Source organism: Octopus bimaculoides, chromosome 1, assembly GCF_046866305.1.
Source record: "Octopus bimaculoides isolate indiv1 chromosome 1, ASM4686630v1, whole genome shotgun sequence".
Taxonomy (NCBI): Eukaryota; Metazoa; Mollusca; class Cephalopoda; order Octopoda; family Octopodidae; genus Octopus; species Octopus bimaculoides.
Window position 1 is genome coordinate 58048163 of NC_142928.1, and position 26767 is coordinate 58074929.

General features: G+C 35.6%; 2 protein-coding genes, 1 long non-coding RNA gene and 1 pseudogene across 12 annotated transcripts in view; 2 read left to right on the forward strand and 2 right to left on the reverse strand.

Moving 5' to 3' along the window:
• Window positions 1–1605: 1605 nt before the first annotated feature.
• LOC128247561 (uncharacterized) lies at window positions 1606–5162 on the reverse strand. The gene is made up of 2 exons (XR_008263876.2): window positions 4342–5162; window positions 1606–4009 (listed from the first exon to the last, which is right to left on the reverse strand). It is a non-coding gene; the product is annotated as an uncharacterized LOC128247561 (long non-coding RNA).
• A 68-nt stretch (window positions 5163–5230) lies between these two features.
• On the forward strand, window positions 5231–24598 carry LOC106869159 (GDP-fucose protein O-fucosyltransferase 1). Of its 2 annotated transcripts, none has more exons than XM_014914771.3 (7): window positions 5231–5724; window positions 14821–14936; window positions 17357–17480; window positions 18454–18625; window positions 20042–20237; window positions 20933–21160; window positions 22887–24598. In XM_014914771.3, the coding sequence occupies exons 1-7, from the start codon at window positions 5610–5612 to the stop codon at window positions 23073–23075; spliced, it is 1140 nt and encodes a 379-aa protein (XP_014770257.1). In that variant the 5' UTR covers window positions 5231–5609; the 3' UTR covers window positions 23076–24598. The 2 variants fall into 2 exon arrangements, with proteins under 2 accessions (XP_014770257.1, XP_014770258.1); XM_014914772.3 differs by lacking the exon at window positions 5231–5724 and adding an exon at window positions 8026–8162.
• On the forward strand, window positions 8484–8603 carry LOC128250139 (5S ribosomal RNA; annotated as a pseudogene).
• Window positions 24419–26767, reverse strand: part of LOC106869155 (alpha-aminoadipic semialdehyde synthase, mitochondrial) — a 150589-nt gene continuing 148240 nt past the window's right edge. For all 9 annotated transcript variants that reach the window (XM_089351567.1, XM_089351553.1, XM_014914763.3 and 6 more), the window contains one exon: window positions 24419–25542. In XM_089351567.1, the coding sequence (XP_089207693.1) occupies window positions 25424–25542 (119 nt within the window). In that variant the 3' untranslated portion in view covers window positions 24419–25423. The remainder of the gene's footprint in view (window positions 25543–26767) is intronic.

Below are 26767 nucleotides of genomic sequence, written 5' to 3' on the forward strand. Positions count from 1 at the left end.
TTTCATTCAAGCATTCTTTCCCATAAACTGAGTGTATGAATTGCTTCAGCTGCAGAGTTTCCTTTTTTTGTACTCATAAAGCATTATGTGCCTCAAATGCTCTTTGGAGACTTCCATGTTAGAATCAAAGAAAAAAATTTTATTCTATTATTCTGTAAAATAATATTTAATTAGTTTAAATGTATACAAATGCATAAAAATAATTTTTAATTCCATTAGACATTCTAAAATACTATTAAATTTCATTCAATTTTAAAAAAGGTAAAATCGGACAGAACTTATGGGATGACCTGATATTTAGATAGAGTGTGCTTCTCTTTCGGATTTATGACTTACTGATATATATATATATATATATGTATATATATATATATATATATATATATTCATAGTTAGTAGTGGGGGTGGGTGTGCTGAAAGTGTAACTGCTAGAATAAGAATAGCCTGGGCCAAGTTTAGAGAGCTCTTACCTCTGCTGGTGACAAAGGGACTCTCACTCAGGGTAAAAGGCAGACTGTATGACGCATGTGTACGAACAGCCATGCTACATGGCAGTGAAACATGGGCTGTGACTGCTGAGGACATGCGTAAGCTCGCAAGGAATGAAGCCAGTATGCTCCGCTGGATGTGTAATGTAAATGTGCATACCCGTCAGAGTGTAAGTATCTTGAGAGAAAAGCTGAACATAAGAAGCGTCAGTAGTGGTGTGCAAGAGAGACGATTGCACTGGTTTGGACATGTGGTGAGAATGAATGAGGATAGCTGCGTGAAAAAGTGCCACTCCCTAACAGTTGAGGGAACCCGTGGAAGAGGTAGGCCCAGGAAGACCTGGGCTGAGGTGGTGAGGCAAGACCTTCGAACATTGGGCCTCACCGAGGCGATGACTACTGACCGAGACCTTTGGAAATGTGCTGTGTGAGAGAAGACCCGGCAAGCCAAGTGAGATCGTTGCCAGTGCCCCTGGACTGGCTCTTGTGCGGGTGGCACATAAGATGTACCATCCTGAGCGTGACCGTTGCCAGTACCGCCTGACTGGCCTTGTAGGGTTTTCGAGCGAGATCGTTGCCAGTGCCCCTGGACTAGCTCTTGTGTGGGTGGCACATAAAAGACACCATTTTGAGCGTGGCCGTTTTCGTGCGGGTGACACGTAAAAGCACCCACTACACTCTCTGAGTGGTTGGCATTAGGAAGGGCATCCAGCTGTAGAAACTCTGCCAAATTAGATTGGAGCCTGGTGTAGCCATCCGTTTGCACCAGTCCTCAGTCAAATCGTCCAACCCATGCTAGCATGGAAAGCGGACGTTAAACGATGATGATGATGATATATTCATATATATATTCTGTATGTATGACAACTATTCAGACAAATGAAAATACAGTCTTATTGTTCTATGAGAGTCATGTTACCTCTACAAATGAAAAACTCATGGTTTTTAATGCTTGCCCAAGCTGGGGACTGAACCCAAAACCATGCTGTTGGGAAGCAAATTTCTTATCACATTGATAAAATCTCAAAATCTTTTTTCTTCCTGATTACTCTGATTCAGGTTATTTCATTGTAAGGCTAGAAATTGAAGTCTTCAGAAAGAATAGATAAATTATATATGATTTCTGAATCTGCTAAATCTCTTTATTTTTTTTAGTATAAAGGAAAAAGTATAGATTACAATAACGTACAGATTTTGTTATGTAATCATAATTGGAATTAAAAATTTGTCCTTACCATTTCCAACTGTTGCTCAATAGATCAATCTTCACCTTGTCTCAGTCTGTCTAATCAGAGCTGGATAACAGGAAAAAGTCTTCCTTACATTCAGTGCTGACCATGTCGAGCTTGTTTTTACTTTCTTTTGAAATGTTCAATTAATGCATTATTAGAGGCTTTGGTTAAGGTGGTGAGCTAGTGGAATCATTTGCATGATGGGCAAAATGCTTTGCTGAATTTTGTCTGTCTTTATGTTCTGAGTTCAAATCCTGCCGAAGTCAACTTTGCCTTTCGTCCTTTAGAGTCAATGAAATAAGTACCAGTTGAGGAACGGGGTCATCAGAAAGGTTTATTGTAGCTATGATAATGATGTCTAAGAGTAAATAAGTTTGGATAAAGTGAGTTAGGGAGTAATGTAGAATGAGAGGACAGTCTAGTAAACAGTATGTTTGGTCATCTCTAGAATCTTGTTTTCAAGAAAACTGATCTGACCTTTCAAGTCAATGATCCCAGAATAGTTGTTTTTGTAAATATTGGCAATGTCTGGGTAGGATTTTTTATTCAAGCTGCAAAAAAGATGGGATTCTTGTACACATTTATGATCAATTTCTTTTCTTCTTCATTTGGATGATTGTGCACAGAGGTATCCATTTCTGAGGAACAAATGATGAAGATCCAGTTATTTCAGCCATGACAATCAGCACAAGTTTGCCATGTAGAGTTTTGTTGCAATAAAAATAGTTTTTGTCATTTCTTTCATTTTTTGACTAGTTTTCATGTTGGTGATTGAGGTCTCAGAATTTTTATAATTAATGGCCTAATTAATTTAGAAAAGTCAGATGGCAAGCTGACAGATCATTAGCATGCTGAGAAAATGCTTAGCAGCATTTCATCTTTTACATTCTGAGTTCAAATTTCACTAAGGTCAACTTTGTCTTTTACCCTCTCAGGGTTGATAAAGTAGGTACCAGTTAAACTCTGGAGTTGTTATAATCAACGTACTTCTCTAAAATTACTGGCCTTGTGTCAAAATTTGAAATTAATATCCTAATTAATTTAGAAAGAAGCTGAGGATAGACAAATGTTGTTTTTTGATACTTCAAACATTAACAGAAACATTGTTTAATCTAAATAAGCTCTGCATCTGCACTGATCGATGAATCAGATCCATTATATGTGGAAGAACGACATGTCAATGAAGTAAGTTACACAATTCTGGAGGTTTTCATGGATTTTCACTTTTACTGAATGCTAGTCACTTTGCTCACAACTATGAGATAAATGTGTAGCTGGGGTAAATATATTCTCAATTATGAAGCCATTGGATTGTCCAAGGATGATGACAATAGACACAATGAGCTTACATTTTGCTTTGGGTTACAAATAGATACCTCTTATGGGATGCCACCGTGACTCCTTCACTCCACCATACACCTTTAGAACAGTGGTGGAGGAGAGGGGTTTACTGCACCTACAGCTGAATAGAAGAAAATGTTGAAATAGCATAATTTGCCAGTGGATTATGTACTTCAGTTCATGGTGAGCAAGATATTTGGAGGAGCCAAGCTGGTGACAGTGAAGTTTTTACTACGGTAGGTATTTCACTCAATTATCACTTCTGTGAGGGTATGTTTGTTTCAGGGCTTTTAACATGGCCTTCACTTGTAGTAATGTCATAGTTGTTTTATGTTGCTTGAAACTTTTCAGCATTCAAACCTACCATATCTGGCTTAAATATTCTACTTCCTTTATGTTCAAACCATCCAGATCCAGCCTATCACACCTCCTATACAATTGTAGTAGCGCTGTGCGCATGCGTAGTCTCACGCATGCGTGGAATTCAACAACCAAGCATTCCCGCTTCTATTCTGTCTCTTTCTTGCTGGCCAGTGATTGAGCATGGACGTGTTTAGCTGTCTCTCTCCATCTTTCGAACTTACGCTAGACAGCTCGCTCACATCTACATAACAATGTCCCAACAACCATGCTCACATACACAGAAGCTGTAACAACAAACAAGAGCTAAAAATGTATATATTAACCACCTGAATAAATGTTGTTTAAGTTGATAGTCTGGAGTTCAGCGTTCCGTTATATTCTTAATTTTATACAGGAACGTCAGGTATACATCTAATGATGTATAACCCACTTTCCTATACAATCATCATCATTTAACATCCGCTTTCCATTCTGGCACGGTTTGGACAGTTTGACAGAAGCTGGCTAGGCAGAAGACTGCACCGGGCTTCAGTGTCTGTTTTGTCATGGTTTTTATGGCTGGATGCTCTTCCTAACGCCAACATTCTAAAAATAAGATCCGAAAAGCTGCAAGATAATGCATGATTAATTCAAAATAATGCGAACAAATAAGCATTGCATTTGACAGAGTAATCCAAATGCTAAAATGATAAAACATTTTTGAACTGAACACTAGTGTCTCCCGATGTGGTGTATAATTAAGAAAGTGTACAAGCTTTATTATTACTTTTTTTGTCCCGTTTTTAATATTGTTGTTCGTTTACTTTGGTAAATTGTATTATCTAATAGGTTTAAAATTAATTAATAAAACAATCCCATTTATCTAAGGTAATAGAAATAAGTTTTTAAATTATAGAAAGTAAAAAATATATACTGACATGTAGTGAGCAGAAATCAAAAATTAACTTCTGCCAAGCACTTATAATTCAATCAAAGTATCTGTAACGAAGAGGTCCGAAAATCTGACGATGATGTGTTGGTTGGAGTTATCGGACGTAACTGATGACGATGAGGATGATTCTTGCAGAGTATGTCTTCTTGTTGAAAAGTGTGTAACTGAAAGGTGAAGTTTCAAGCAACATGATTTATTTTCGTTACATTTACGATTATAAATCAACCACGTTGGATCGATGAAAATCAACATATAATTTTAACTGTATGCATTTGTTGACAATCTACTTAGTCTTGTGTGGTGTGTGACATGTGATAGAAAGGGTAATCTAAATGTGGTAGGCATGACAATTAGATAGATAAATCAAGTGTGAGTAGATGTATGTCAGTGTGAAAGAAATGAATGGGGGAGAAAGGAGAGATGATAACAGTAGTTTTCATTTGACCCAGTGACATCGTTTCTTGTTCAGCCCCCAAACTGTCTGCAACAGGCTGCCACGATCGCTAGCAGGGAACTGACCCCTTTGGCTGGTCAGTTGATCGTATTTATAACAGTCTGCAGCCGATAGAAAGATGGACAAACCTTAGCTAAATATTCAGGTCAGATCTGGTTCATCTGAATTTAATTTCACCTAGCTGGTAATTAAAAACTCATCAATCATTGTTTTAATTGACAGGATAAGTTTTTCCGCGCTACAAACTGATTTGGCGGGCAAAAGTGCGACCAGTAATTTTAAAATGCAGTTTCAAATCTCAGGCGATAGAACTGATATTCGTTCTTTATATGTCCACAAAGAAAGTCAGATTTATTATTTTATTCTTAATTTTTAAGGACAGAAGAAATTAGTGATATTAGAGTTATTTCCCTTGATCTACACATTCTCTTCGCGCAGTTCCCTGCCATTTTTAGTCAACTGGTATCGGACGGAACATAAAATATGTGGGTGCGTCTTCGTCAAACAGATGTATAATTTATTTAGTTATTGCGATAAACACCTGTCTAACTGATTAATTCCCCTTGATCACTGTTTTGTATCGATTACACTATGAAGTTTTACATATCGAAGTTCCCGCTGTCATGCAACCTGTCGAGAATCACACCCTCACGGAAGCTGTTTCACATATAACCTAACAAAACACTCGAAAAACAATTTTTATTTATTGCTGCAGTTTCGGTTTCTTCCCCTGTTATTTATATATTATACCACCAATCCTGTTATTGAACTGATTTGGAAGAGAAATACCTCAGAGCGGCATGGCTTTTTACACTATTTTGAATGTTGTTACAATAGTGTTGCTAATAATTGTAGGGCAGTGCCGGTCCTTAGACGTTGACCAAAGTGGATATATAGTCTACTGTCCTTGCATGGGTAAGTAATATTTTTGGGATGATTTTTTTTTTTGTAATTTTTATTACTTATTTATATGGGTGGGGTTTCGGAATAGGTATTACTATCCTATGATGGTGGAGGTGAGGGAAGGTAAACTGTAAAAAGTTCCTACTTCCTATTGTAAGAAAAACAGGAATACTAAAAAAAAAAAGTTTTAAAAAATATCTCCCAGTCCCTTGCCCTTTTTCTTCCCCATGAGGTAGTGATTGTTATTCAAAAACTTCGCCCAAGAACGTTCAAACGTTATACCCGATTTGACACTGGTTTGCTTTAAACTTGCGACGAAGTTTAGCCATCTTTTCTAGCACGTGCGAAATATTTTGAGTTCCTGTTTTTTAACATCAAGGGATGGTGTTGTATAACCTCAGGTCGGTAACTTGGGCTAACCAAATGTCTTCACTGTTGCCTCAGGTGAACCAAAGCCTTATGAAGTTTGGTTGACGGAAACTGTACGGAGAACTGGTCGCATGCTCTGAGAAAGTTCGCCAAGTCTGTAGGGTAACAGATAACTAGCTGAAAGGTCTGCGGTTCATATATGCTCAGCATTGGATTGAGCCAATAGCTATAATACTGAACTCTCAAAACGGTGCGGTAACCAAATTCACTTACTTTCGTAAGGTAAACTGAGCTTCAAATGACAGCGATGAACACATCTGTAACCTACCAAGAAATCCTTACGGGCGTGGATGTTCACCAGAGCCACCAATTGACAGATTTGAATCACTAATGTTTGCCTTTGTGTTAGGGTTTTAGTTACTGTAGCCTATTTGTTTTTGATATAATTTTTGTAGTTCCGTTCCTGAGTAACTTCATTAGTTTCTCTCTTCAACCATTGATCTCTAAGTATTACCTCTATCACACGCGCGCACGTACGCATCCACGCACAAGATGGTTTGGAATTTTATGCGTTTTACGCACTTAGTGATTCACTTAGATCTGTGGTACTTAACCATTTTTTGCCTATTGATCCCTTTAGTTCTTATTTTACACGGCTGGACCTTATTAATTTTTTTTTACGGAATCCCACGTTTTAGGCTATGGAGATTCCGATTCTGAAAAAAAATTTTTTGAAAAATTTCACCCCCCCCCACCAAGCAGGCTATTTACATGCTAGAAATAACAGCCAAATCTCACAAAACTGGTGTTAGGGTTAGGGTTACGGTCAGGGTTAGGGTTAGGGTTTGAGTTAGGGTTAGGTTTACCCTGTGGATCTATATAAAAACCAGGGCGGGGGAATCGAAATTTTGAAATTGAGATTTTAGAAATTTTTTTTCCAGAATCGAATTCTCCATGGTCTGAAACATAGGATTCCTTAAAAAAAATAACAAAATTTAAAAGGTGGGGTATACCCAGATTACATATACTCCATCTCCACCGAATATTTTAACAAAGTATACGCAATTATAAGGGGGGGGGGGAAGGTTCAGATTACATATAGTCCATCTCTACCAAATATTCATTGTATTATAACCTTTATTTTCATATATGTCTTATAGCATAATAATTAATAATAAAATCTTTTAACATTATTTACTCCAGAATCTCTTCATATTCACATTTCACTTGGCTCTCTATTTTACTCTTACTTATCTTCTTCTTTCTATGTTTGTCTACTCTCTCTCTCCTGCTTATTCTCTTTCCCTTTCTATCAGTCATCTCTTCTTTATATATCTATCTTTCTATCTGTATCTCTCTGTCTCTTCTGTTTGCTTTTCTCTCCCCCACTCTTCCTCTTTCTATGTTTGTTTACTCTCTTTTCAACTTATTCTCCTTCCCTTTCCGTCATTTCTGTATCAATCCTGTCTATCTAATAGTTTCACATTTTGACACAAGTCCAAAAATTTTGTGGGAGAGGGGATAAATCAATTACATCAACCCCAGTGCTCAACTGGTACTTATTTCACCAACTCCTGAAAAGATGAAAGACGCAGTCGACCATGGTGGAATTTGAACGGAGAACATGAAGACAGACAAAATGCTGCTAAGCATTTTGCCTCGCATAATAATAATAATAATAATAATAATAATAGCAACATCTGCGGGCTTCTTTCCAAATCATTGGTGGGACTCAAATGTCACATTCAACATAAGCATTATGACTGACAAAGAAAGTGTACTTCAAAACCAGTGAGAGATTCCATCATCATCATCTATATATACATATATGTATTTTAAAATTTTGCATAGGCATACGGAGACTAATAACCTGGTGTAGAACTCAATATACATATGGTCTAGAACACAATGTTAGATGAGTATGCAGTGGTATAGGAACAAAGAGATGACACGAGAAAAAAAAACAAAGGTTATGTAATAAACTTCATTATCTTACAGCTGTTTCTGCTATAAGATGTGGTGAACTCCGAGTTGACTTTATGTCTAGATGTGGTGGACTCTCTGCATGACTATATGTCTGCGTAAGTTTTCTTCTTTTTTCATTCTGGTATACGCACATATATATTTGCATATTTTTTTCAACATTTGGACAAATCTTTCCATGGGCATCAACATCAACTTCCTCACTCCTGATGCCTGTATGTTCTGAAAATGTAATTTTCACAAATAAAGCACACTTCATATTCAAGGCTTTGATGAAGCTATAGGATGTTACCCAGGGACTCAACTAAGAGTCTACCACATCTTATAGCAGAAACAGCTGTAAGCTAATGCAGTTCATTACATGAGCTTAGTTTTTTTTCTGATGTCATCTCTTTGTTCCTATACATACATATATAATAGTCTATAGGCCATATCACGCTGAGAGCACCGGTTCTCATCCGATCACCGAAGTTAAGCAACGTCGAGCTTAGTGAGTACTTAGATGGGTGACCGCTTGAGAAACCTAGGTGCTGTAAGCGTCCCACACGTTCATCGTTGCCAGTGCCACTGGACTGGCTCCTGTGCAGGTGGCGCGTAAAAAACACCTTTTTGAGCGTGGCCATTGCCAGTATCGCATGACTGGCCCTCGTGCCATTGGCACGTAAAAGCACCCACTACACTCTCGGAGTGGTTGGTGTTAGGAAGGGCATCCAGCTGTAGAAACTCTGCCAGATCAGATTGGAGTCTGGTGCAGCCTTCTGGCTTGCCAGTCCTCAATCAAATCGTCCAACCCATGCTAGCATTGAAAGCAGGCGTTAAACGATGATGATGATGATTAATGCACATCATATCACTGAAAGACGTTTTAATGCTTAGCACAGAATTATATTTATATATTATATGTATAACATATTTAATAATAAGATGTTATGACGTAAAGCTGGAATAAAATGTCCAAATATTGTAATTTAACACATGATATTTATACATACTTTTTGCACTAATGTTTCTATTTCTAAAGTCATACCATTTTCTAAACAAGAAAAACTACTTTACTCTTCATTTCCTATCATCACCTGTCAAAATTGATTAGAAGAGTGTCAAACAAAATACCTGTAATGTTAATTTAATTGTGCCACGTTTTGTATTAATTTAAAATTCTGTTGAAGCCAACATTGTTTCATTTTTCTGGAGTTAATAAAAAATTATCAGTCAACTGCTGGGGTTAATTTAATACTTCTATAAGGCCTCCTAGATATAATCATCAACATCATTTAACATCTGTTTTCCATGATGGCATGGGTTGGACAGTTTGACAGGAGCTGCCCAAGCTCCATGTCTGTTTTGGTATGATTTTGGATACAACAATTTGGAGATATGTGTTTGTGTGCTAATATTGAACTGTGGGAATGAGTGTTCAACATCGCACTGGTGGACAAATGTAGCATGGCTGTTCGCACACACGCGTCATACAGTCTACCTTTTACTTTGAACGAGAGGCCCTTCGTCACCAACAGAGGTAGGCGCTCTCTGAACTTTGCCCAGGTTATTCTTATTCTAGCAGCTACACTCTCAGAGCATCCACCTACACTAGTGTCTTTTGTTTGTAGTCTTCCTTGCTTGGAAACATGGAATTTGGTGACAGAAAGAGCATCTAGCCAAAGAAAATCTGCTTCAATGAATTTTGTCTGACTTTGTGTCTCCAAAAAGTAAATGTTAAAATGATGATGATATATGGTGTGTATGTAAGTGTGTGTGTATAGCATCCACTTTCTCATCCCCTTCCATGATCCACCATCCTTGTCTTCTCTTATGCTCACCTTCTTCCATGAAAGTTTGTTCTACTTCCCCATCACTACCTTCCTCTTACCTCCTTCAGCCATATATCTTCTTTGTAGCAAGACAACTGTCCTTGTCCCTCTATCATATTTTAGCCTTTCAACACCTGGCATACAGCCACTCATCTCCATCTTCCCCTTGTAAATACTTCCTCTTAGTAGTGGAAGCTTTTTCCTTCCTTTCCTTTTCCTCCCCTGTTCTTTTCTGTCTTGCAAGTTACATGACAACCTCACTTGTGCTAGTGGCGCCAAAAAAGCACCTAGTACACTCTGTAAAGTGGTTGGTGTTAGGAAGGGCATCCATTCATAGAAACCATGTCAAAAACGACATTAGAGCTGGATGCAATCCCACATTTGCCAGTTTGTGTTGAACTGCCCAGCCTATGCTGGCATGAAAAGTGGACATTAAATGATGATATATATATGTGATTTGTGGGGAGGGGACTAGTCAATTATATTACCCTCAGTGCTCAACTGGTACTTATTTTATCAATCCCGAAAGGATGAAAAGCAGACAACCTTGGCAGAATTTAAACTCAGAAATGAAAAGATAGATGAAATGCCACTAAGCATTTTGTCCTGTGTGTTAACAATTCTGCCAGCTTAGTGTCTTAATGGTATTAATAATGATAATAATGGTTTCAAATTTTGGTACAAAACTAGTAACTCGGGGAGGGGTAAGGCAATTACATTGATCCCAGTGCTCAACCCCAAAAGGCTGAAAGGCAAAGTCATCATTGGCAGAATTTGAACTCAGAGTGTAAAGATGGATGAAATGCCGCCTTGCATTTGGCCCTGTGTGTCAACGTCTCTGCCAGCTCGTTGCTTTAACAATATTATTCATCATCGCCGTCGTCATCGTTTAACGTCCACTTTCCATGCTGGCATGGGTTGAACGGTTTGACTGAGGGCTGGCAAGCCAGAAGGCTGCACCAGGTTCCAATCTGATCTGGCAAAGTTTCTACAGCTGGATGCCCTTCCTAACGCCAACCACTCTGAGAGTGTAGTGGGTGCTTTTTACGTGCCACTGGCATGAGGGCCAGTCAGGTGGTACTGACATTGACCACGGTTGAATGGTGCTTTTTACATACCACTGGCATGGGAGCCAGTCAGGCGGCACTGGCAATGACCACGCTCAAATGGGACTTTTTATGTGTCACCTGCACAGGAGCCAGACAGGCAGCACTGATATCGACCACAATCGAATGGAGTATTTTACATGACACAGGCACGGGTGCCAATCGGGCAGTATTGGCGACTTCACTTGACTCAATATTAGCCGTATAGTTTGATTGTTCTACCATTTCTAACTCTTCACTAATCTAGCTGAAGTATGTGATTCAATAAATTCTTTTTACTATAAATCAATATAAACTAAATTTGTCAGCCTTCGTTAAAAATGATTTGGGTATTTTTGTGAGTGGGTGGGGGTTCTGAAATGTAAGAGTGAGAAGAAAGAAGTTGAAATAAAATGACTAAAATTTTTAATCACCTTTAAATTTTTTTTACTTTGTGTTTTTAAAAACTCATTGCTTTTGTATTTCTATGAGAAAGAATATTAGATATGAAAATTACACAAATATAAACATAAAATAAATGTAAAACAAAACTTAATGAAATCATTGTAAGGATTAACTATTTATATATTCAGTTAAAATCAAGCATGCCACCGACATATGTTAACAGTTTAGTGCTAGCTAATTGCTATTCTATCATATTTAATTATCCATAAAAATAGTTTGTGCTACATTAATTTAATCAAGTGATATTGTTATAAAGCTTTGTGTATAACCTTCATCGTTTTTTCAAATCCTCTTATGATATCAGTCTAGAAAGAGTTTCTCAACTGTGAAATAAACACTTACCAAAAGATTACTTTTGTTCTCTGTAATTTAGTATCTGAGAGAATCTGGATTAAGAATAATTCGTTATTCTCTGATTTTTTGTGTATGATTATACAATTCAATTAAGGGAAAGTTTAATTACTTCCTGCTGATTTTTGTTTCTGTTAAATTGTGAGGCTAATTACATGTGAATATTGATGAAATCTTTGTGTTTCCACCAATGTCTAGAACTTAGATGAGTATATATTGGATATAACATATCCCATCTGTGTGGGGTTTTCTCATACTGTTGTATATATTACTCTCAAGGATTTCTGTTCCATATCAACTAGTGCTATCGCTTTTGAAGCAAAAAACAAAAAGTGTTACTATGCTATGATACCTTTTTCATATCATGTGACAAGCAGTTGAAAATAGATGGATTAAAATTCAGTTAAACCCCTAATTTGTATGATAAAGTCATTAAATCTGATGTGTTTACATCAATAGATCACCACCAAATGTTTGATTGACCATTTCTGTATCAAAATTTATAGTTTGTAGTTAAGTCACTGTTACATTCTTAAGTAATTAAACCTATAACGGTATTTCATCATCATCATCGTCATCATTTAATGTCCACTTTCCATGCTAGCATGGGTTGGACGATTTGACTGGGGACTGGCGAACCAGATGGTTACACCAGACTCCAATCTGATCTGGCAGAGTTTCTACAGCTGGATGCCCTTCTTAACGCCAACCACTCCGAGAGTGTAGTGGATGCTTTTTACGTGCCACCAGCACGAAGGCCAGTCCGGCGGTACTGGCAACAGCTACGCTCAAATGGTGTTTATTTTTTTTATGTGCCACCTGCACAGGAGTCAGTCCAATGCTTTGTTCACATGTCACCGGCACGAGTGCCAGTAAGGCGAAGCTGGAAACGATCGCGCTCAAATGGTGCCTTTTACGTGCCACCGGCACGGAAGCGAGACCGCTGCTCTGGCAGTGATCCCGCTCAGATGGTGCTGTTAGCGCTCCACTGGCACGGGTGCCAGTCACCGAATTTGGTTCAGTTTCGATCTCACTTGCTGCAACGGGTCTTCGCAAGCCGAGTTTAGTGTCCAATGAAGGAAATTCTAAGGGAGACAACTCAGAAATTGAAATCTATTGGAATTAAATGAGGGTTAGTATGATGACTGCTAAAGATATGATTTGGCCTAGACCTCATAGCTTTTTGTTTTCTTATTAAAGTATTTAGTTTGAATTGGTGAGAGAGATACCAAACTGTGTGTGCTTCAGCAGTTCAGAAATGCAAAAATTAAAGTGGTAAAAGGGAGATGGAGAGCAAAGAACATGCTAGCGATCATAGTATGTTGGTGAGGAAATTTTTTGTGATTTTTCCAATCACTAACTATTGCTTGGCTAGCCATTATTTGGTTGTAGTCTCTCATATATATAAGACTGTAGGGTGCAGTTGTGATCTGTAGAAGTTTAGAATTGTGTAGTACTATAATGTTTTCTTATTCTCTCTTCAATGTTGCACCACCTTATATTTTAATAGATTCATTACAAGTATAACATACCATTTCTGTCACACTATATTATATAACAGGTGTTTCCAGTCTAATATAAAATAGTATCACTGAGACCAAGACATTGTATATTCTGAATGCTACACATGTTCCATAGGCTACACCAGTACCACAACCTTGTTTAGTCAGAACTTGCTAGGCCACTCAGCACCAACTTACCTATTATTTCTTTTTATACTCATCATTCTGTTTTTCCCAATACTGTTTATCTATAGGCCCTGCAACTTTTTTTTCTTTATAACACCTTTATACAATTTTTTTTTTTCGTTAGTGCATCGGAAATTATAGAAAATTATTACTAAGCCTCAGTTTGTTAATTTAAGATTATTTTGGTTCATTGCACATAACGGTGAAATTGAAGATTTTATATATCAGCTTTATTGGCTGGCCTTCACTGAATTTTCAAAGCATGTGCTGATATATTTAGGTCACAACTGATTTTCCTTTTCTTTTTTTTTTTATTATTTAAATCTATAATCTGACTTGATTTGTTTAAAAACATTTTTATTATTTCATTAATTCATATTAGAAAATTTGAAAATCCAAAACTTTTAAAGTAAGCCCTTAGACATTTGTTTGATATTTAGTTTTTGGTTTTGTTTAACAGTTCAAAAGCCACTGAGTTAAGTTTCAATATAAACATTTTCATTTGATAGTGTTATGTTTACATTGGGCATGTCACTTGTTCACTGCATTTCTGATGTCAAGAACACCACTAAATATCTATAATTTATGCAGAATAAGTGCCTCAAAGCATTTTTCTTTGACGCACTGTTTTATTGATAGTTTTATCACAAATATATATATTTCTCTTGTTGACCAGTACACACACATGCTAATGGTAGGCTTTTGTGCTGTGTCTGTCTCCAAAGTTTCACTTGCTAGTTACAAAGTGACTCAACAGTGCTGGTGTCACAAAAACCACCCCTGCCCTCTAAGTGATTGGTAATTGATTTGAACAGCAACAATGCAGGCCTTGAGTGGGTTTTTTAGTCTTGCTGACAGCAAGACAACTTTTGTGGTACTTGTTGTCATAAATGAAATGTTCCCAGTACACTCTGTAAAGTGATCAGTGTTAGGAATGGCATCTAACCATGAAAACTATGCCAAAAGTGAAATATTGGAGCTAGACACTGCCCTCTAACCTGCTGAATACTGTTGAACCATTCTATCTATGCCAGAATGGAGCATGGCCATAAAATGATGATGATGATGAAGGCATTTGTTAACCTAAAACTTAAAAAGACACTTGACTAAGGTGCTACACTGAGATCAAACTTAGAATTACATAGTTCTAAGATTAACTTCTTAACTACACACTTATTCTCTCCTCATGTTGTATAAATTTGGAATAAATGGTCTCCAGAAAGGAAAAAAGTTAAAAATGCAGATATTTTAAAGGAAATGTTTGTAAAGCAGATGACAATTTGTGATTTTTATTAACATTGCAGTTTATTATTTGATGTGAAGCATTTATTTCATAATTCTCAAATCTTTTTACAGGTCGCTTTGGAAACCAAGCAGAACAATTTTTGGGAAGTTTGGCTTTTGCCAAACGGTTAAATAGAACAATGGTGATCCCACCTTGGGTGGAATACAAAGCTTCTGTGATTGGATCCGTAAGTTGCAACATTATTTTTTGTTGAGGTTCAAGAAAAATGTTTTATTGGTGTGGCTGTATGGTAAGAAATTTGCTTCCTAACCACATAATTCCAAGTTCAGTCCCACTGTGTGGCACCATGGGCAAGTGCCTTCTACTACAGCCTTGGGCCAACCGAAGCCTTGTGAATGAATTTGGTAGATGGAAACTGAAATAAGCTCATTGTATATGTGTTGTTTGTGTATGTGTGTGTGTGTATTTGCTCCCCACCACTGCTTGACAACTGATGTTGGTTTGTTTACATCCTCATAACTTGGTAGTTCAGCAAAAAGGAGGCAGAATAAGTAAGAGGCTTAGAAAAAAAATGTGCTGGGGTTAATTTGTTTGACTAAACCCTTCAAAGTGGTTTCCTACCATGGCCACACTCAAATGACTGAAACAAGTGATTTTGGATTTAACTAGGTTCCAAAAATCTAGTTAAATGTATTGAAGCAATGAATGAATGAATAATAATAATAATAATAATGATAATAATAATATTTAAAGGGCACTACACTGCCTAATGTCAGTGGCCAGATCAGTGTTTCTCAAGGTGGAACACATAATCCACTGGTGGAGCATAGCAATATTTCGGCGAGGGTGTGGAACCCCAACTAAAATATTGGTGGGCAAGTTACAATGCTATGGTAAGTCATAAGTGAATAAAACTTGCAATAAAGTTTTAATTTAAACTTTGTTTGAATATATATATATATATATATATATATATCAATGTGTGTTTGTGTGTGTAAACATACATACATATATATATATATATATATGCTGTATGCTTTGTTTGCAGTAGTCACATGTTTTTATGGAGTTTTTTCTTACAAATCTTGTGGGGTATGTGACAAACGTTTGAGAAACACTGGGTTAGATAGACATGTAATACAGTAAAATGACTACATTATAAGTGATATATAACACAAAGAAGATCATAAAAGTTATTGAGGTTGCTTCTGTCAAGGCTACTTGATCCAACCTCATGATCAGAGGGTAAGTGCCCCTTCTTGTACTCCATTCTTTAGAAATATGCAACAGTGGTTCTGTTCTGGAGAAGGCCAACTCTTTAATCCTACCAACTACTGTTCATTGTTTTTACTTCTAATATCTAAAATTTGATATAAATACTTATAAACAGCTGTCATTATATGGTTGTATGTGTGTATATATGTGTGTTTGTGTGTGTTTATATATCTACGTTTGTGTGTGTGTGTGTGTGTGTGTTCATACATGCACATAAATGTCTGTGTGAGTGTGTGTCAAACTATCATATCTAACCTTAGAAAACCTGTCTTTCATGTGCTTCCATCTTCTCTCTGCTTAAGGAGTTTGTACATATGATCTCATAATCTATGTAGGCTTAATACACTTACTCGCTATTTACATAGAATAACCTTCACACAATTCTAGACGTGTGTATTGAGCACTTTAGAGTCTCTCTCTCTCTCTCTCTCTCTCTCTCTCTCTTTCTCTCTCTCTCTCTCTTTCTCTGTCTCTCTCTCTCTCTCTCTCTTTCTCTGTCTCTCTCTCTCTCTCTTTCTCTGTCTCTCTCTCTCTCTCTCTCTCTCTCTTAGTCAAGAGGAAGGGACAGTAACCACAAGCTTTACAGGTTTTCCAAGACTGGAGAGATTCATATGATTGACACAACTGAACTGTAGTAGAAGGTGAGATGGCTTCGTGTCAGGTGTTCATAGATGAACAGACGTGGGTGTCTTGCTATAAAGGAGTTGCCTGGCTACCCAGCATTATATAAGGGTTGTTAAGGGTGGCTGGAATGAAAGCAGTGGTGGTAGTGACAAGATGTCAGAGCATACTCTCAAGATACTAGGTGACACCAAGAGGAAATATGGACAAAGAATCATGAAGGGCAGATAATAAGTTCATGAGAGAGATAGTTAGAGTTGGAGTTAGAGATTGATGTAGTGAATGGAACAAAGATGGGGGTGTGGCTGATAGTAAATAAGGTGAAAGAATACTAGTGGCTTAGGAAGGAGATGGTAAGTGGCAATACAGGAAGGGAGGAGATAACAATATAATATACCTGTAGGTTGATCAGAAAATATGAAGATGATGTGTGGGGTAGGACAGTGGAATGGGTGAGAGAGAGGGAGAGATGTACAGTGACAGAGATGGATGTTAGAAGTATGTAGAGGTGGCTATAGTGAGTGGGGGAATAGGTGAAGGGGTGGCCTTCAACAGCAAATGTGACGGGTGATGAGAATGATAAGGTGACGGCAGTCTTCACATATATCTGGGAGGAGAGGGAGAGATAACTGGATGCACAAAGAGGGGTGATCAGTGGAAAATAAAGTGGGAAGAGATGATATTGAGACTGAGGAATGGATTTTAAAAGGAAGTGCTTCCAGGGAAACATTTTTTTTTTCTTTCTTTCAGGAATGTGTGGCTTTTGATAAATATTTTCAAGTTGAACCATTGAAGCGATATCATCGAGTAATGACTATGGAGCAGTTTATGAAAGAATTGGCCCCTGAGGTTTGGCCACCGAACAAAAGAATTGGTAAACTTTATCTCTTTCAGTATTTTCTTCTATTTATGTCTCTTGCATATAAATTTATACTTAGATATTCGTATGTCTTACACATACATTTATAATTCAATCCTTGGGTTTATTTTTTCCTAACACACATTGAAATAGGATATCTTTCCATGTGAGATATCAGTAAAATAGTTTATCCTGCTAGCTCTAAATGGCTGCAAATATTCTCATGGAGATAGAACAGTACAGTTAAAATACCAAAAAGCATAATGTCTAATTTGAGGAAATGGAATGTCAAGTATACTGTATGGCAATTAGTAACACAGTTAGCTGGGAAGTAATTACTTTATTGAGTCCTGCCAGTTGGACAGTTCTTTTTCTGTCTCAAATTGGTGCTTATAATGTCTAATATATCTTATATGTATTTTCCTTTGAGAAAGTTCTGAATGTGTCACAACCCTAGTTCTACTTCACTATAAAAATTTGAAGCCATTTACCTATTTAAGATATAATTATGAATGTGATTCTGTTGTTTTACCATGATGAACTTTATCTTATAGTATTATTTAGTAAACAGGCATCAGCAGTATAAAAGTTGCTGTCTTCACTGCAAGGCTAAAAAGTTTTCCCTACTCTGTGCTATCTCCATTCAACAGGACAACATAATCAAGAGACTGAATAGAAGAGTGGGTAATGATACATGATGAACTAAGATGAGAGGGTGAAAGAAACAAGAGTATGAATTGGAATAACAGGGTGGTAGGAGAGGGAGAAATGGAAGAAACCATGCACAAAAGAATAATGGAAGGGACAGTATGGGAAGCAAGCATTCTTACATATAAAATACTGCTAAATATATTGTTAAACTATATTATATTAGTTAATGTAATACCATATTAGTTATTTGTTTCTTCTGTGTTAATATATATTTTCATTCTGATTTATCAATTAGTATTTTATGCAATAATTTTACTTTCACCTTTGTAAATTGTAGTATTCTGCTACCAAGCAAGACATTCAAGCAAAGATTCATGCAATGCAAAAGATGGGAATCCTTTTGGTCCATTTTGGGACCACTTTAATGTAGATTTTGTTCAATCTGAATTCCATAAACCACTAACATTTGATGTTAGCAACCATTTCGAAAGAGACAGATGGTTAAATAGGTAAGTGATTGAGATCATTAATCATATAAATCTGTTGGGTTATGTTCTTAAGTGTGCATAGGTTCACTCAAAACAAAACAGGATAGAAACACTTTTGTACAAAAGACATCTATACTCAGAATTCCCTTAATTCTCTAGCATTCAGATTACTGTCAAATGAAATGCTTATTTATTCACATTGTTTTGAATTAATCATGCATTAATTTATAACTTTGAGATTTTAATGATGTGATTGTTTATTTTTAGAATGATATTGTAGAGTAGATATGAGAGGCTGGATCTGGCCAGTTTGAACATAAAACTGGTAAAATACTCTGGCCAGATATAGCTGGTTTAAATGCTAAACGGTTCAAAATAGACAATTATGGAAGGAATACTTATTACACACACTATACTAATATTAATGCCCATACATTTTGATCACACATGTTGATTCTGCTTGAGAATTATATTGAGTGTACATGGTTGTGGAATACTCAGCCATTTACGCTTTATTCAATAAGCAGGTAGTTTGGTTGCTAGAACAACTGAATACTCATTGCAGACAGCAACAGTGATTTCTCTCTCTCTCTCTCTACCTACCTACATATCTACCTGCCTGCTTGCCTTCCTTCCTCCCTCAACTGAGTGGGGGGGGGGGGGGACTAGTATTGAGTTGGGTGGCTTTGTGCCAGGTGATGAGATGTTAGAGTATGAATAAAGGGACAGAAATAGGTGGCTTGTAGTGGAGGAGATACATGGCTGCCTCAGTTGAAGAGAGATAAGATGATGAAAATGTGATGTGGCATACACCCAAGTTACAGGGAGGTGAATATAGTGTAGTGGACCAGGGATTGGATAGTGTGAGTGGATGGGTAAGTTCATGAGATTGTGGAAAGAGAGTGAGAGATGGCAGGGCAGAGGGAATGTAGTGAGTGGATATAGGCAGAGAGAGAAGGTGTTAAAAGGATATTTGGTGGGGGAAGAGATCCAACCTTGTGTGCAGGTAAGTTTGTGAGGAGAAAATGAGAGATAGAGAGGAGGGGAATACACTAAGTGATGAACACAGGTAGAGGAATGGGAGAGGTGTTAGGAAGATGGGACGTTGAGGAAATGTTTGTTTGGGACAGATTGTGTTCTGGGGGCATGGACATAAAGAACATGTCTTTATGGCCTCAATTTTATTTAACTGGACAAGTCTTCTAAAACACAGCAAATCTCTCTCTCTCTCTCTAACACACACACACACATATTTCTACCTGTTCTTTATGTACTAAGTTCAAAATTACACCAAGATCTTCTTTATTTTCATTTTGGGATTAAAAAAGTAAGTACCTATCAAATACTAGAGTTGATTTAATCAACTAACCCCTCATCCAAAATTCCTGCCTTGTGCTTATGTTAGAAACAATTATTAATATTCTTATTTATCTTCAGATTTCCAGCTTCTAAATATCCTGTTCTTGCTTTTGTTGGATCTCCTGCTCCATTCCCTGCTCGTGAAGATACTTTACACCTTCATGACTACATCAAATGGTCAACTTATATTGAGAAAGCTGCTGATAATTTTATAATGGAAACTATTCCTGAGAAACCTTTTCTAGGAATCCATCTCAGAAACGGTGTTGACTGGGTTTGTAGAATATAGTTCCTTACATTTTTCTTTTTAACTGTCTCTCTCTCAGTAACCTTACTAAGCAACTGAAATTTAATAAACCATAAAAACTGTTTGTTTTAGAAATAAGTGACCCCTAGTGAGAAGATGACAATTAAATTGAAGTTTGGATTGCACACTTTGTGGGCAAGTTTACAAATTTTAATTCTTTATCCGCAATAATTTAAAGGTATGTTACAGATGATTTATATAAATTTTTTTTTTATTGGATAGGTTTTCTCATCGAGCCATGTATAACTTATACTGCTCTAATTGTTTTAGGATTTTGTGAGAAGTGGAGAGCTTTGTTTTTGTCCATTGGATATCTTTCTGAGAACCAATTATTTGATGAAGTTATTATTTTCAATTGCATTTAGTACAAGGATACAAAAAAATACAATTTTGTGCAACAAATTGTTATTTTATTGTCTTAAATATCATTGCATATCTTCTGGAAAAATAGTTTTAAACCTGACAGTTTTGACAAAATCTCAATGTTCTCTGCTTTAGTAATATAATTTCAAAATTCGTTGTGAAAAAATTGTCTCCCTTCTCTTTTTGCCAAAAATTAACTGTTAAAATGATTTCAGTTGATCCTATATATATATATATATATATATATATATATATATATATATATATATATAACTCTCTATTCAATTCTCTTTCATTAGAAATCAGCCTGTGCCCATACATCAGAAAGCCGCCAGATGTTTGCTTCTGCCCAGTGTATAGGTTATTCACAAGAATATGGAAGCCTCTCACCTGAAATGTGTTTCCCTTCTGATAGTACAGTCATTAACCAGGTGAAGAAAGCTGTTAAAAAATACAAAGCAAAAACTGTATTTGTTGCTACTGACAACCGAGATTTAATCAAAGAAATGTCAAAAGTCATGAAGCAGGTAAGAAAAAAAAAACAAAAAAACTGTCATTGTTATAGCTTTTTTATTTTTTCAGAGATTGATCAGAGGAAGAGGTGACTACAATAACAAGAGGCTTGGGTAGATAATGTTGCTTGAAAACATGGCAATATAAAGAAGATTAGGTTCCCTGAAGATGCATTTCATACTCAAAATGTGGACAGTGTTTTGTGACACAAACTGAAGACACTAGTGCATCAAGTTTAGATATACAGAATTAATAGTTTCCTTACATTCTTGTAATAGTATTGCTGAAGAGGGTGATGGGGTGGTGGTGGTAGATGAAGAAAAGGAAGTGGATGTTTGTGGTTATACCTCTGAATTTACAATAGTAAATAAAACATGACATATTTCAGCTTCTTTAATATATTTAAAATTTTTTTGGTGCTTTGTATTTTACATACACAGAAAAGCAATACAAAGCAAAGTATTAAGTGCTTTTATTGATAATATCCATTTGTGGATGCTAACATCATTGGTTATAGTTTTCTAGTTCACTATACTTCTGATAGCAAGAGCCACAAAAGCGCAGTTAAAATGATGATAAAAGAATTTTGTTAGAATGAAATTCATTTCAGTACAATGAATGAAAATTGAATCTTAGCAGCCAAAATTTCTTTCTACAATAAAAAGAAAAAAAATCAACCCAGTCCTTCCTTGCATATATCATCCCACTAAATACTCATAGCCTGTGAAACTCAAAAAGGCTGCTTGAAATTCCTCACATGAAACTTCTAATAGTATATGCATGATTATTTGAATATCATAATCATCTTTTGTAATCATGCTGGCATGGATTGGATGGTTTGACATGATCCAGTTGAGTCCAAGGACTGCATTGTGCTATAATTTTTGTTTTGGCATGGTTTCTACTGTTGGGTGCCCTTTGTAACACCAACCACTTTACAGTGTATACTGGATGCATTTTTTTGTACTACCAATGCTATTAAGGTTGCCATGTAACTCACAGGGTGAGGTGGAGGGGATCAACTTCAAGCTAGGAGATAAAGGGGTTAAACTATGAGAAGTGGATGGTTCACAATATGTAAAAAGAATAGATTCACAATTTACAAATCTCTCTCTCCCTTGTTCTTAGAAGCCTCAGTGAAGGAGTTCTTAAGTTGTAATATAAAAACTAAGTATAATATCTGTAAACTAACATTTCAATATCTTCGATATTGTTATTTTTTTTATATCTAATGTTCTATCTGTATTGTTATTGCTTTCCACCTTACACTGATTTTCTCAACTAAAATATATTTTTGCAATAACAGTTAGACAAACTGTTGTGTGGAAGTAGAACACCCCTATTGGTTGGCTCCTAATGGTAGAAGACACTTGCCCAAGGTGTCATGCACTGGTATTGAAGCAGAATCATGTGGTTGGGAAGCAAATTTCTTACCACACAGACACACCTGCACCTATATATTTCCAATGTGTTTTTTTATTCATCTTGTTTCATTTTGAAATTTTCATTACAACATATTTTGTTTGACCTTGTGAATAATGGAATTTCACCCGCATACAGATCTTTTTTTTTTTTCTATTGCTGCAAGGTTTACACTGATACATTATCTTATATTTCAGTTTAATATTACAACATTAAATTACTGGACTTATGAGATGCATTATTTTAAAATATTTTTGATAGAAACTAAATTTTGTCTTTCAGGTCCTTAATTTTCGTTAATATATTTTTGTTTTATAGGTTAAATTTGTGCGCTCAGCATTGGACAATCCACTTTTAGACTTGGCGATTTTGACAAAGGCTGATCATTACATTGGAAATTGTATCTCTACATTTTCAGCATTTGGCAAACGATATAGAGATTCATTGAAAAAATCATCATCATTTTGGGCTTTTGAAAAGAAAACTACAAAAAATGAGGAGCTTTAAATTAGTAAAAAAAAATAAATAAAAATTGCTGATTGAACTTTTCAAGACACTTTTTTCAAATACCAAAGGAATAAAATGCTATATTTTTTTACTTGATAAAGTCCTGTCATGCTAACATCTGCACACATATCAATAAGGAACCGATAACTAGTATTATTTAATCCAGTTCCCCCCTTCTTACTTAGCTAGAGAATACGAAGTCTTTAGAGGTACTACAAAGTTGTTCAATAAATTCTATTGCTGCAGAACAGTGAAAGAGTGAAATTGAACTTCTAAAAGTTGTAACAAAAACTTAGAGACATGCTACAAATCAGTGTCATTGATTTTGTTTCCTTTTTATCATAGGGACATAAGTTGTTTCGTTCCAAGCCAAGTTCAAAAACATTCCGGCTATGCTCCTCCCATAGTTTTTTTCTAGGACTATATTATCCAATGTGTTTTTTCAAGTTTTACGGCAGTAGGGCTTGATTTGAAAGAGATTTTCTGCTATTTCTGATAATTCAAACAAATCTGGAAGCACTTTTTTTGTAAGCTTATTAAAGTTACAAGGTGGTGTTACTTAGCCTTTTATCACCGCTGAACAAGAAAACTAATGTGGTTATCATGTCCTTTCACCGACATGTAGGAATACATTATATACAATGTATTTCATTTTTCAAAAGTGTAACAAGATAGAAATATGGCTGCTGTTTCTATCAACTTGAGCAACAAAATAGAGGCTTCTTAATTTGAGTCATAAGTGATACAAGTGAATCCAGTGACCTATTGTTAGGTTGCATGACAGTAATATAATATTGAGCTCCCTATTATTACAGATACACATTTCCCTCACTATCCCCAAATTTCTTCACTAGGTCATTATGATAGATGATTTCCAACACACTTTAAAACAGGATTCTAGCAGTGTGGAATATCAAAATTCTGACACAATTTTTATCAAACAGAATCATATTACAAGTAGGCAACTCATTGCATGTATTTAGTAAGCTAACAGGGGATGTCTATATGGCTGGTTACCCTGTAAGAAATAGCAGCCAGGTATCTTTCAAATCACCCTATCTTAAAAGATAGAAAAATAAAACAGAGTGGTTGCGATTGGAATGCTCCTGATCATAGGTGTGATTTATCAGGGCTGATGTAAGGCCAAACAAATTTCAGTTCTAGTAATAGATTTCAGATCTTCAGTTTAAACACACATTTGTTACTTATACATGTCGGTCTTGCATAAAATCATGCATAATATAAGTGCCTTTGTAAACATATATTCATTCATCTCTAACACAGATGAAAGAAAAGTTTGAAATAAAACAAAAATTCATATTAGGAAAAAGAAGGTAAACAACTTTTGAAACATTGATAAAATTTATTCCATTTCTCAATTTGAATCATATTTACAGCCACAATGATCTGTGTTTTGCAGAATATTAGTTATGAGAAATAAGTAGAAACAGTGAAATCGATTCCTGATGAAAATTTATCAGTCTCTTGTATCTCTTGAAATAAAAACTAAAAATCAAAACTTTTATGAGAAATCCTTTAGTTTTCTTTTATTCATAATTGATGTAGTTTTCTAAGTGGTTTATAAATTGCTTTTTAAATTAACTACGAAGATATAGACTTATAGAAAATAATTTTCAGAAACTGAAATCATTCTGAGAATTGAAATACAGTTGGTTCCATTTTCCAAAATGCTCTGCTTTACATAGAAATTTTGTACTTTCGTTTTTTAAGGATTAAATTTCCCTTTTTACTCATAGTTTGATATAGTCTTGAGTTCTCTTCTAATGGCATGGAAAATCTATAAAAATTAGTGAACCTTCTACCAAATAAATTCTAGTTAATTCTTCATTTCAAACAAATTATAGTCTCATAAATTTTAGCTTCTGATTGTCTTAACTGTTCAGAATTATTAATTTCATAAATTCTAAAACACAGTAAAATTCTGGTCATTATTATTAAAACTTCAACTTTCCTGATCATTTTATTTATTGAAATAGTAAAAATTTTGATACTGATTATTGCTTAATCACTGCACATGCTCAATTTGTGTGTGATGTGAATATGTATAGAAAATAGTTTTATATAAAAACAAACCAGGAACATGTATTGAGCTTCATATGTGCAATAAAAACAGTACTATACACCATATTTTTCTTTTTAAGATAGAGACTATCCTAATGAATAGGTTTTGAATCACAAAGGGGTCTATCTGCATCACAATGTTTACAGATCATAAATTTTAAAAAATACTTTTTCTTGATATATATCTCATTTCATTACAGTTGCTTTCATATCCGTGAAGGTAAACAATTTTTTTTATTACTAAGAACAGAAATCAAAGTCAAGCTTTAGTTCAAATTAATTTCACTTTCTGTTGAACAAATACCCTCTTGTTTGAGACGTTTGAGAATGGGGCTGTAAATATCTGGTGATAAGGGTACAACGATTCCTTTTTTCTGAATTTCACCTGCAAACAATGAAATGTTACATTAGTTTAAATCTAAAGACAGGAGAAGAGTCAAGTATGAATATATTACAAGTATGAATACAGTTATTTTGTTTTTATCAGAATATCTTGGTAAATCTGATGAACTTAGTTTAGTCTCTTTTTCAATACAATATTTTGTACATAGCTTACGTGACACCTATATTATTTCTAGGGATATATACTAGTTTTTTTTTTAAAGTTCTTTCAGCTAAGATATATAACATGAATCTTAGGGTAGTAAAAATGGGCCCACAACAAAGGATATTAGTGAAGTAAGAATGCTGTAATGGTGAAACTTCACTGTTGGGAGCCCATTTTTATAATAATTCTGGTAGTATTCATTTTCAATAGCCTATACAAAGATGCAACTTCTTACAGCACTAAGCAAACAATCTATCTTTTCTACAAAAGCTAGATTACATCCTATATATATATATAAGAATAGAGATACGAGATTTCTTACTTGTTTTAGAAAAGAATAAACTAACTTAAATGTGCAATAAGAATCAGACTCAGAAATTTATGAAGGGGGAATGATTTGGATTTGTAATGTAGGTAGATAAACATATGCTGAATAATGGAATGTATGAGCTAGGAACTGACAATAGCAATAGTAAATGTAGACCAAGTAAAACACTATATGAGAGAATAATAGCTCCTGGAAAAAAGCCACTGGAAATATAAAACTACTTGTTCTATAAATCAATATAACTCAGCTGTTGTATTGGGATGCACACTGCTCATGATAAGTACAGAAGAATAGTAACTTTGTCTATTTATGTTGTGGCCACCATCAGAATGAGGAGGAACATACAAGTGGCTATCTGACTTGCTAGAAATAACAGCCAAATCCCCATCAAACCCATACCTTGGTGTCTTAAAAAGAAAATACACTAGATAATGTTAAGTAGATGCACATGGTAAGAATGTCAAAGGTATTTTAGCAGCTTGCTCAGTCAGAGCTAATGTGTGGCTGAACTACAACAGGCATACAGAAACGGAATGTAAGGTAGAGACAGTAAATACATGTCCAGTCTGTCACACTGTATCGATATCATTAACTACAGTATATTAGTATATATGCTCCATTGGATGTGTAATGTCAATGTGAATACCCGTCAGAGTGTAAGTATCTTGAGAGAAAAGCTGAACATTAGAAGCATCAGTTGTGGTGTGCAAGAGAGACGATTGCGCTGGTATGGAC

Bases quoted from the DNA above. Each gene is read 5' to 3' on its own strand.
- LOC106869159 (XM_014914771.3), top strand. From the start codon at position 5,610: ATGGCTTTTTACACTATTTTGAATGTTGTTACAATAGTGTTGCTAATA. The intron at 5,725-14,820 runs GTAAGTAATATT...ATCTTTTTACAG, and splicing joins AGTCTACTGTCCTTGCATGG to GTCGCTTTGGAAACCAAGCA. The intron at 17,481-18,453 runs GTAAACTTTATC...TGTAAATTGTAG, and splicing joins GCCACCGAACAAAAGAATTG to TATTCTGCTACCAAGCAAGA.